The 12,244-nt window shown below is 50.0% G+C and overlaps 1 protein-coding gene across 3 annotated transcripts in view; it reads left to right on the forward strand.

Moving 5' to 3' along the window:
- Positions 1–628: 628 nt before the first annotated feature.
- Positions 629–12,244, forward strand: part of KDM4B (lysine demethylase 4B) — a 76,712-nt gene continuing 65,096 nt past the window's right edge. For all 3 annotated transcript variants that reach the window (XM_027903653.1, XM_027903655.1, XM_027903654.1), the window contains exons 1-2: positions 629–669; positions 12,055–12,211. In XM_027903653.1, coding sequence (XP_027759454.1) covers positions 12,071–12,211 — 141 coding nt within the window. In that variant the 5' untranslated portion in view covers positions 629–669; positions 12,055–12,070. The remainder of the gene's footprint in view (positions 670–12,054; positions 12,212–12,244) is intronic.

Here is a 12,244-nt window from a genome sequence, read left to right on the forward strand (position 1 = left end):
CCTGGTCATGGATGATCCCCCCGGTCATTGATGATACCCCTGGTCCCCGATGACCCCCCCTGTCCCCGATGACCCCCCGGCCATGGTTCCCCCCCGTGCCCGCCATTCCCCGCCCGGCCGCGGGGGGCGCTGGCGGGGCCTCCCCCCCGCCATTGGCTCAGCGCGGCCGCAGCGCCCCCGCCCCGCCCCGTGCGGCTCCTCACGTACCCAGCGCCCCCCCCATCGCCCGACTGGCAGCCCGCTCGGCCAATCCGCGCCCGCCTTTCCCCCGCCGTAGCCAATGGCAGTGAGGGGGCGGGCCGCCCTGTGCAGAGGGCCGCGCGCTATTGGCTGAGCGGCCCTCTGAGGGACGCGAGGCCGCCCCTCCGCCCCGCCCGCGGGTGTGGGCGGGGCCGTCACACGGCAAGAGTCACCAATCGGCGCCCTCTCTCTCCTTGTTGTGCGGCGAGCGGCGTTGCTATTGGCTGAGAGCGCCGCCCGTCGGCTGCCGCGCGGCCAATGGGGGCGCGGGCTGCGCCCCGCTCGGCCAATGGGCGCGCAGGGGGGGCGGGCCGCAGGTGGCGGCCGCGGGCGCTGCGCTCTGCCGGGGCGATCCCCCCCCCCCCCCCCCCCCCCCCCCCCCCCCGCCTTCGGCTGCGCCCCCCGCGCCGCGCACGGACCCCCGGGCAGGTACGGCCGGACCGCGCCCTCCGCCCCCGCCCCGCCGCCATCCCCCTCCTCGGCACCCCCCCGGGGCCGCCCCCGCCGCGGGCAGCGCGCCGGGCCCGCTCCGGCCGCCCTTCGCCGGGGGTGAGCCCCCCCTGAGCCGCCCCGCTCGCTGCCGCCCCCTCAGCGCCCCTCAGGCGCTGCCCGCCCTTCATCGCGGACCCCCGCGCGCCCCTCCCGCATCCCCGCACCCCTCCGGCCGCCACCTCCCCGCAGGCCCGGCACGGGACGGGCCCCGCCGCCGCTTTGTGCGGGAACCCCCCGTGAGAGCCCCGGGAACCCCCCTCTCCCCTCGGGGCGCCCGGCCCTGGGTGCCCCCGGTCCCCCCGAGCAGCGGCTGTCGGGGGGTGACCCGCGGGGATCCGTGCGGGGAGCGGGAACGGTGCGGGCGATCCCGGCGGGTTCGGCCGGGCCCGGGGCTCGGTGGTGGTGGCGGCGGCCCCCGAAAGCTGCCGGGGTTGGCTCCGCGGTGGGAGAACCGGGGGGCAGGAACGTTGACAGCGGCTCTTTAATTCCTGTTCTCCTCCTCCGGGGACTGTCAAAGTCCTGGGGGGCAAACCCAGGCTTGCTTTTCTGTTTTTTTTTTTTTTTCCCCTTCCCCTTCCGTTTTCCTCTCTTTACATTTTTTTGTATTACTCGTAGGTGTATTTTGTATCCTTGGCGTGAGCGGGGCCCCCCGACCCCTCTCAGGGCCCCCTCCCCGGGCAGGTGGAACGAGGGGGGTCCCAGCCCAGCCCTTTGTGACCCGCGGGGTTTGTTCGCCGGGTCACGCTTTGGTGACTCCCCCCGGGCTTCCAGGGTTTGCCCTCGTTTGCAGGAACAAATAGAGGCCGGATTAGGCTTTGGTGGGATGTGGTGGAAGGGGAAACTCTTCGGGAAGCCCTTCCGAAGGGAAGCCGGGAGGAGGAGCGGCTGAGGGCGCTTGGATTATTCAGCTGGAGAAGGGACTTGGGGGGAGACCCCTCGGGGGGGCTGCAGCTCCGATCTCTGCTCTCTGGGACCAGGGACAGGAGCCAGGGAAGGGCTGGAGCTGTGCCAGGGGGGTTGGGATGGATCCTAGGGAAAGGTTCTTCCCCCAGAGGGTGGTGGGCACTGCCCAGGCTCCCCATGGAATGCTTAATTCCCAAGGCTCCCCAGAGCTCCAGGAGTGTTTGGACAACGCTCTGAGGGACAGGGGGGGATTGTTGGGGTGTCTGTGCAGGGCCAGGAGTAGGACTGGATGGTCCTTGTGGGTCCCTTCCCACTCAGGATATTCCAGGATTCTGTGATTCATCCAAAGGTGATACTTGTCTTTCCCTGGCTTGGAGCTGTTTAGGATCCAGGTGTGTTGCAGAATGACTGGAGCTCTTTGCATTAAAGAATTAAACTCACCAATGAGATTTAGCTTTGTGTGTGTTCCTTAAGTTCTGTATCTCAATAAAGCTGCTGGGGCAGACACGGGGGCTGTGCTGCTCTGCTGGTCTGGGATGGGGGAGTTTTGCTCTGTCTCTCGGTTGTCTTTGTGCTGGGCCAGTGCAAAACGGTGTTAGATCAAGCCTGACCCTTCCAAAATTAGGTGTCCTTTAACCAAAAAGAGTTAATTTTAAGGAGCTCTGCTCATCCAAAACCTTAATACCGTTTCCCCTCCTTTTCACCCCCAACATCCCTTTTTTCTTGGGAGCTTTTGCTTTTTTTTTTTTTTTTCTCCTCTATTTCCTTTTCCTGTTTGAATAAAATTCCCAGAATCAGAGGATTCTTAAGCCTAAAATTCAAGCCTCCCAGTTACATTTCAGCAATTACCTGAAGTAACTGTTGCAGGACTCAAGGGGGGTAATTGCTCTTGGACAGCAAGTTCCTAATTCTTGGGGTTCCCTGTAATGAGAGGAGGAGGTTGGGGCAGGGCAGGCGACTCCTGCGGTGCCCAAAGGAATCCAAGAGGAATCCAAGGCTGTTCCTTTGCCATCAGTAGGAGTTCCTGCCATGCAAAGGAGGGTGTAGGTGGCTGTACGTGATTCCTCGTTCCAGAGCTTGATGTTCAGGGATGAGGCACTCGCTGGAACATCTTCTGACAGGGAAATTCTGTCCAAGCTCACTCAAAGGATTCTCTCTCTTTTTTTTTTTAATACTCCTTGAAAAGAAATAATTGCCTTAACTGGTCCGGTGAGAGCAGAATATAAATAGTTCTGTATATTTATATATTTTGGGCTCACTCAACCACAACTTCTTTAATATAAATAAATAAATATATATATATATAGAGAGAGAATAAGTTTATTTTCTCAGTGGATGAAAGACCAAAGTGCACAGGTCTGGCATTCCAAGTCTGGCTTTAGGATGAACGTGAGGCCTCCCCCACGTTAGAGCTTTCACCAGCTTTTGATGAAAAGTTGACAGCAAAAAAAAAAAAGCCCTTTCAGGGAGGATCCCACCCTTTTCCTTTAGGTAATTCTGCCTATTTGAACGTGGAAAATCCAGCTGTGGGAAGTGAACCTGAGCTGTGGAGCCAAGTGCAGGGAGCAGCTCTCACTTCACCTCCTGTCATTCACCAGCTGAAGGTTTAACAGAGGGAGCATTTCTCAGGTGTTTTAAATCCCCTTAAAACACAGACAGCTCCTGAAGAAAGCTTGGGACTATTTCCATATAAAAGGCCACGAGAAATTTGATGTGAGTTGGGCAAACCAGTTTGGCTGGAAGGGCATGTTGGCTGTGTGGGGTTATTTTGCATTTATTTATCCAGATTTATGTGTCCTTATTTTCTCCTGGGCTGTCCAGCTGCAATACAGTAAACTCTGTGTTGGCATCAGGTGGCTGGAATCATACTTATATATTTTATATATATATAATTTCAAAGTTGAAATCTCGTTTTTAAGGGCAGGGAGGTTCCACCTGTGACCAGAAATAATCCGTGTCCTGCAGGCTGAGGCGAGGAAAAAAATAAAAGAGAAAGGAAAAGCTCTTTGCCGTGAGAAGAAACTTGATTTTTCTGAGTTGATTCAGGGGAATGTAGAAGGACTTTGGGCTGGGGATTTTCCCCACTCTTTCTGTGCCACGTGCAGGAGGATTTGCAGTGTGTGTGCCTGGTTGTCCCTTGCACTGGAGCATCTGTTAATAGCAAGGCAGCTAAAAATGTCCCCACAAGTGAGGGATTTGCTTAATGGGTTTGGAAGGCCCTGGGATCCTCTGGGGCTGCTCAGGGCTCTGTTTGAAATCAGTGTTTGTCACCTGCTGAGGAATCAGAGAGAGCTGGAAATCCTGGGTCCTGCAAAATGTTGGCCACAAATCCTGTTGTTTCCCGAGGGTTTGGGGGTTATAAGTGTCTCCCCATTGTGGGGTCAGACAGGTGTTTGTCCAATTTTGGTGTTTTCCACTAAGTTTAATAAGATTTTTTTTCTCTTTTTGACCTCTGGTTTGGACCAAAATATGTCCTGGCTTGTCAGGGTTTGTGGGTAGAGTCATTTGCTACCCTGGCTTAATTAAGGTACTTACTTTCATTTGTATTTCCGTGGAGTAAATGGTCCTCTTTTATAAATTGGGCAGTTCCTCAATAATGTTCTTGCTGGATTTCATGGGAGAACACATTTATTTTATTTGCTGTGTGATATAAAATCCTTCCATGGTCTGTGTGTGCCTCAGTCGGGGCAAAAGTGACCCGAAACCTAATTATTTTTATATTTCTGGGGGGTGGGGATTAAATGGTCTCGTTTTACCTCGAAGGCTTTGCTGTAATTTAGGTTTTAAATGGTCATCACTCCTCACGGCTGCAGTTTGGGTTAAAAGGTGTGAACTTGGGGGGTTCCCCCACACCTCTCTGTGCAGAGGATGGGGGGGAAGTTATTCCAGGGGGCACCTATTCCAGCTGAAGGGAATTCTGGAGCTCCTTCTCACGTTCCCTGGTGCTGTTCATTCCCTCCTGGTTCTCTCTCTTGCTCAGGAGATGGATTTTTCTGGCTCCTGAATTCCCAGCCTGGAATGTGGGTCAGTGTGTCACACCCACCCTGGGGCAGCACCCGAAGCACCTGGTGCAAAAATACACCCGAGGTGTTGATTTTATGTTGGCAAAATGCTCAAAAAAAACCCCCCCAACAAACCCCACAGAACGATCCAATTTCTTGGAATTCTGGGCTATAAAAACCCGAAGGGACCTAAAGCAGTTGAGCAAATTGCTGAGGACAGCTCTTCAGGCTTGTGGTTCTGGGAGGTTTGTTGAAGGAAAACTGGGAATTAGTCCTTATTAAGGCATTAATCTGATACAGGAATTAACTTTCTGGCCAAAGCAGGGCAGTAATTGAGGTTTCTGATTGCTTTGCAAGGTTTCTGATCTTCTTTCTCGTAAGAATAATGGGCTCTGGTTGCTTTATTTGAAGGTTTTTATTTGAAGGTTTGCAGTGCTGCTGCTTTGGATCAAGGTGTCTGGGGTTAAAACTTGGGAATCTTGTTCAGATTCAACAGGAATGTGTAAAAAAGAGGTGATTTTTTTTTTAACCTCATTTGCTCCAGGTCTGGCTTTCTCCTTTCACTGTGGTCTCACATTTGGGAATGGTGAGCTCATATTGCTAATTTTCGAAGTGAACCCGAAGGAGTTTTGTGTACCAGGGCACAGCAGAGCAGCTGGGAAGGCTCAGTCCACATTAAATACCTTTTTTTTTTTTAAACTAAGTTTTTAATTTATTTTTGAAATACTCCCAAAACCTTGCAGTCAGTACAGCAAAGACAATCAAATAACTTGTGTCGTGCAGCAGACTGGAGTTTGGGAGATCCCAGGTCGTAGGTTGTGCCTCAGTGGTGGTTTGGGAACTGATTTCTGTGGTTTCAGTCAGAGTTTATCTCCCCTGCTCAGTAAAACATGAGAGTTTTTGAGGTTCTGCTCTGGATTTAGTCAGAAATAACCATTACATGTTAACTGCCTCCCCTTAGGCAATAATAAACTGGTTTAATGCCTTACAGATTTATTGCACTTTAACCATTTTTTTTTTTGGTTTGTTTGCTTTTAAATGCTGTTTGTGACCAAATAATTTTGCTGCAGTTAAATGTGATTCTTGGGCATAAAGGGGGAGAAAGGAAAGTTGACTCAGATATCCTTACACCACGTAACTCTTCTCTAAAACTGGGATATATATAATTACCTATTTTATTTATAGACTTGATGTCTTGCAAAAGTTTTTTCTTTGGTCCTGCTGAGATCTATGAGAAATGATGGAGGTTGAAGTGTAATTTGTTGGCTTAGTGAGAAAGGAAGTTGATGAAAATAGAAGAATCTGCCCTCTGTGTTCCAGCCTAATTCATAAAAAACAAACAAAAAAAAAGGCCATTTCAAGTAAACACGAGGTTTCCATTAATATTTGTGAGTGTACAGAGTAGTCAAATTGTGAGTTAGGAGTAAATTTTAAAGGATTTTTTTAATGAACAGAGTTTTTTGCCTTGTTGTAGGGGAAATGCCTCGAGCACTGAGTGAGTCAGAAGTTAATTCAGCCAGACCCAAAATCTGTGTTTTGGTGGTTTCATTTTGTACCTTTACAGTATTTTCTGTTGGGATCAGATCAACAGGCTGGGAGAGCTGGGGGGATTCACCTGGAGAAGGGAAGGATCCAGGGAGACCCTGGAGCAGCTTCCAGGGCCTGAAGGGGCTCCAGGAGAGCTGGAGAGGGACTGGGGACAAGGGATGGAGGGACAGGACACAGGGAATGGCTTCAAAGTGAAAGAGGGGAAATTTAGGTGGGATATTGGGAAGGAATTCCTGGCTGGGAGAGTGAGGAGGGGTTGGGATGGATTTCCCAGAGAAGCTGCCCCATCCCTGGGAGTGTCCCAGGCCAGGTTGGAGCACCCTGGGATCGTGGGAGGTGTCCCTGCCTGTGGCAGGGGGTGGCACTGGATGAGCTTTAAGGTCCCTCCCAACCCAAACCCTTTTATGACTGAGGGAGTTCTCAAGGCAAAGTGGCAGCAGGGCCAGAAAACAGAAGGCTGATCAATTTGGGTGTTGAAACAAAGTCAGAGATTTCATTACCATTGATTCTCAGTTTCCCTCCGACACATCCAGAGGGTTTTAGTGAACTGTGGAGGGCAAGGGAGGTTTTAAGATTCTGTTTATGTGATTTAAAAACCTTGTTTAAGGTATGGCATCTCTCAGTCTCTCTACACTATTGAAACTATAAATTCTTTTCCTACCAGCAGCTTTCTGCACTGAGGAGTGGAATGCACTCAGAATTTCTTCCCCAAAGAACGAGCTGCTCTGTTTTCAGCACTGAAATGAATAATTTGCTGTATATTAATGATTTCTGTGCTCCTTGCTGTAAATGACATCTTCTTTATGTCTTCAATTATCGAAGCTGTTTAGATGTGCCTCATTTAGATCTTCTCATTATCTCTCCTCCTTTTTTTTTTTTTCCCTCTTCAATATCTGGGCCTTATTACACTTTCTGCCTTGGTTTGGTGTTGTCCTTCAGTGGTTTCCTGGATAATTCACTGTCCTCTTGTAGCATAATGAGCTGTGGAACTTAATTTCCTTACCATTTCACAGCAGTTTTTCAGTGGTGTTACACACCCAGGGATGTTTGTTGCCTGCACTGATTAGATGAAGAGTTTGTGGGTTCAGTGAGGAGAAGGCAATTCCACTGAGAGCACCAGGAACCCTCAGTCCAGTTTGACAAACTCCAATTAACTCAGGGAGTAACAAACCCTCCTGTCTGGGGAAGAGAGATGATGTCGCAGCAGGCGAGTTTGTTGTAAGTTGCCTCCTAAGAAAGTGTGACCCTCCAAGACTTTTCCTCCAGCTGTGGCAGATGTTTGACATCTGGGGGCTGTGGTTTGAGCTGGTGGCTTTGCCCCATTGTCCTGCAAGTCCTGCCCCTGTAAGGCCAGCCTTGTTCTAAAACACAGCCCTGGAACCAGAGTCACTCCTGGAGAATTCTGTGCCGTGGCACCACAAATCCTCCCTTTTGGCACAGGACAGGAACAAATGGCCACAGGCACTGTCCAAGTGGGGACTGCTGGGAGATTTCCTCCTGCTTCGAACTGTGGCCAGAGCTTTGTTTATCCTGAGCCATTGGGATGGCTGGGGTGCTGTTTCCTTCAGCAGGGTGAGACACCCGTGCCAGCCCCTTCGGTGCCCACCTCCAGTGCCACCCTCTGTGCCCACCCCCCTGCAGGCTCCTGGCCGTGGTTCCTGCCCTGAGCTGGCAGCAGGCTGCAGGGTGCCCTTGGCAGGATCTTTCCACGTGTCTTTTTAGCCTTTTCCGACACAAACCGAGGGAAATCTTGTGGAATCTTCTTGGAATGTTGACAGAAACTCTCCGTGAGCTGTCAGTGTGTGCTCCCAGCCCAGAGAGCCAGTGGAATCCTGGGCTGCATCCAAGGGAGGGTGAGCAGCAGATCAAAGGATCTCCACTCTTGTGAGACCCCACCTGGGTCGCTGCATCCAGCGGGGAAGCTGAGGTTTGGCGTGTGGAGGAACTTCCCTGGGGAGGCCCTGGCACAGGCTGGGCAGAGAAGCTGTGGCTGCCCCTGGATCCCTGGAAGTGTCCAAAGCCAGGTTGGAGCCACCTGGGCTAGTGGAAGGTGTCCCTGCCCATGGCAGGGGGTGGCACTGCCTGATCTGAGGTCTGTCCCAACCCAAACCATTCTGGGATTCTCTGATAATCTCTGTACATCCTCTTCTCACAAAGGTGGTTTTGCCACCTGCAGCTTCCACACCAGGGTTTTATTTACCAGGTTTTGAGGCCCTGCTCTCTCCTTTTCTCCTGTGGGTCTGTGTTCCAGAGGGCACTTCCCTTCATCATTTTATGTTTCGGCTTCAGGGCCTTTAGGAAGAAGCTGAGAGGAGTTTTTGTGGGGTTGGTGGTGGAAAACTGCAGCTTTGGAGAGGCAGGAGGTGGCTCAGAAGTGGGTTTGCCCCTCGTGCACAGGGTGTTCATCACCTGGGGAGGATTTACCTTTAGACCTGGTGCCTTCTTCAAAGGGCTCTGCAGGTCCCAGCGAGTCTATTAACTGTGTTTAGCAAGATTAAAGGTGGTTTTGTGGCGTTACTGAGTAAACAAAGTGACTCCTGTGTGATCAATTCTGTTGTTCCAATCGGGATCGATGGCTGAACGTTGCCCTGGGGGTGGGCACAGGATTTGGCTCCAGTGCTGGTGCCTGAAGGCAGGTTTGTTTCCACCACTGGTCACAACTTCACTCAAAGTCACCCCTGACTCAAAAGAATTGGCATTATCTGCTCCTCCCAGATCAGGAGTGGGGGAGCAGTGGGGAACTCCTTGAAAATCCGAAGCCTTTTCCTGGAGGAAGGATTCCCACTCCTGGAAGTCCTTCAGCAAGCACAAGTCATTGATCTCAGCTGGGTATCTTGTTTTTTTTTTTTTTTTCTCTGCTGTACAAAGGTTTCAGTCAACAGGTAGAGGATTTCAGTCACAGAAGTGTCTCAGTTCAGTTTGGGAGGGAAAAGTCTCCTGTAAAAGTCACTGAAATCAAACCCTCAGTTCTTTGTGTGCACCGAGATCGTCCCTCTGGAGACCAGTTTGGTGTTTCCTCACAATGGTTGAAAATTAGAAGGTTTTCAGAATATTTCAGGTTGTTACTCTCTTACAGAGACCCAGAATGAGCCCAACTGAGACAAATACCTTCCTCTTCAAGAACTAAAGGGGGCTCAGACTCTGCAGAATCCTCCTTTTCAGCACTGACAGTGCCGAGAGAAGAGCTGGTTCCCACCCTCACCCTCAGCACGGCTGAAAGAGCCTTTCAGTGTGCTCAGAACAGGCAGAAGCTGCTCTGAAATGTCCCCCAGTGATGCTGAGCGAGGGGGAGCTCGTTAGGGCGCTGCTTAATTGAGGCCTCCTCCTGAAAATTCCGTAAGGAAGCAGCAGCTTGGCCGGGCTGGGACAGCCCTGGGCTTGTCCTGCTGCCTCCTGGGTGACACCGGGAGCTGGGAAGGAGGTGACAGCAGATATTGCCACTGTTTATCCCAAATCCCCTCGTTTGAAATTAGTTGGGAAAGAAATTCTCTTCTCCCAAGGCTTTCCCTGGGTGTTCCCAGCTCCTTGGGGCCGGAGGGGGATGATGGGACAGGCAGCAGCTCTGGATGTGTCTTCCCTGAAATGCTTGAACTGATTCTCCCTTCCCATGAGCTCCGTGGCCATTTTTTAGTAATGCCTTAATTAGTTTAATTAGAGGAACGTACATTATCTGGGGTAGGTGTTAAAATGTCCTGTAGGTGGGATTAAACGTGGAAAAATGGTGTGTTTTGCTGTCTCTGCTCTACAGAATTCCTGAATTCTGGGTGATGTCACTTGTACTGAGGCAAAAGACCCTTTAATTAATTGATTAAGCTTTGCATGAAGTAGTTTAACCTTTTTAATTAATTGAATAAGCTTTGCATGAAGTGGTTTTTGGTGCAGCGTGTGTTTTGACTCTTTGCTCCCAGTTTAATGACTAAAAATTGGAATTTTTGGAGATCTCCAGGAAAAAAAAATGGGATAAAACCTGGAGACAGACCTGGGGAAAAAATAGGATAAAACCTGGCTTTGTTTATGTTTTCTTCCCCCCTTCCTGGGTGTGAGTAAAGCTGCAAACACTGGGAAGGCCTCTGTGGAGCAGATGGTGCTGGCGTGGATCCTCCTCAGGACGGAATTCGAGTTCCTTTCCTGAGGCAGCTCCTCCCGGCGTGTCCTGCTGCTGCCCAGCCTGCCTCGACTCCTGCTGGCATTTCCAGACCCAGCTCAAAAATAGCTGGAGTATTCCCAGGGAGATTGTGTCGGGGTAGAAGTTTGGGGATGGTTTCTCCCCGCGTCCCTCTTCTCCATCAGCCCCATTTTTCCTGGGGAACGGTGTTTTTCCTGGTGTGGTTCAGGGGAAACCTCTGGCCCAGGGATGCCCAACCCCTGTGGGTTCATCTCAGGGCTGGGAGATGTTGTGCAATATTGGGGTTTACAGTTGGATTTAGTTTTGAACTGGGCTTTGGGAAGAGCTTTTCTGGCCGTGGGAGGCCACGATTTTACGGATAAAATTCCTTTGAAGGCTCCTTGGGGAAGAGCTGAAGACTTGCAGCTCGTTGTTTTCAAACAAATTGACATACAAGTTACTCTGAAGAATCCCAACATTTCTGAGTTTCTAAAATTTCAAGGCAAAACTGTTCATTTGCCTCTGAAATGAAAAATGGTTTACCCAGTTAAAAATGTTAAAGGAAACCTTGGTGCCCTGGGTACGGAATCTGTCCAAATTAATGGCTTTATTTCCAGAAGCTGAGAGCACTTGCCGCCTCTGAAGTGAGTTCATTGCCACGCTCACCCATTAAAACACAGATTTAGCAGCATTTTGACTGATAATTTTAATTGTGATTTTATTCTCCCTGTTTCATTTTGCTTTCCCTGACACAGTGAGTGCTTCTGGTGGCATCTGGAGAACTGCTTGGCTGGTTTGAAATCAGTTTGAATCCAAACACGTATTTTTGCTTGGGTTTAAAAGTCACTTTTGACAGCGTTGCTGCACTTTTTATTCCTTCACAGCCCAGCACTGCCATCTCCTGAGGGTTTGGGATATTGGCTGTGCTGCAGCTGCTTTTCTGACATGGAGAATATTTTCAGAGTTATGTTTGCAACTGAAATGCCATGAAAACATTTTTTTTTCCTCTTACAAATTTCCAGCGTAACCTTTAAAAAAAAAAAAAATTCCATTTTAAAAATTGTGGTTTCATCCCGAATTGTTTGGGATTTTGTCCCCCCCCTGAAATTGTGAAGTAAATTGAGAAATTTGGCTTTTCACCTTGCAAGGTGTTTTGAAATTGTGCATCGGTATTTCTTTTAAAAATTATCTGATGCTTTGTTTTATCTCTACACATTGCAAATAAAAAGGATAATGAAACTACCTTAAAAAAAAAAACCCACCAAACAATTTTTAAAATTTTTAAATTAAAATTAAATTAATTTAATTGTCTGGCACATGAAAAAAAAAACAACAAACAAATATTGGGGAAAGCTGGTGGGTTTGAACCTAAACAGAAAAGGGTGGAGCATTTTGGGGTAAAACTTCTGCACATTGAATAGGTGCTGAGGGTGTTGTTTGTGGCCACCACCCCACTGAGACACAGCTTTGTACCATGAGTGGGGGCAGATGTTAAGCCCATGGTCTATATTTAGCCCCTATCCCATCTCTGGGTCGATCCTGGTGTCAGGAAATTCCTGACTGAGTGGATTTTTGGTCAGAATCTCTTCATATCCACGTTAAAGGGTAATACTTACAAATATCCTCTTGGGGGAATAGAGGGGAAAAGATACAAAATCTCCCCAAGATTTTCTGTGAAATTCATTAAATCCCAACATTTTTTAACCCGTGTTTTGTTCCCTGCCCCTCTTCTTTCCCTCTCCCTCCGTGTTTTCCCCTCCTCAGCTGCCACACTGGAAATATGGGGTCGGAAAACCCGAGCCCGCAGAACCCCGGCTGTAAGATCATGACCTTCCGTCCCAGCCTGGAGGAATTCCGGGATTTCGGCAAGTACATTGCCTACATGGAATCCCAAGGAGCTCACCGGGCAGGGCTGGCCAAGGTGAGTTGTCCCAGGTGCCTTCACGGAGCTCTG

This window comes from Empidonax traillii, unplaced genomic scaffold, assembly GCF_003031625.1.
Source record: "Empidonax traillii isolate 1590-97213 ecotype Southwest subspecies unplaced genomic scaffold, ASM303162v1 scaffold986:size372637, whole genome shotgun sequence".
In the NCBI taxonomy this organism is placed as follows: Eukaryota; Metazoa; Chordata; class Aves; order Passeriformes; family Tyrannidae; genus Empidonax; species Empidonax traillii.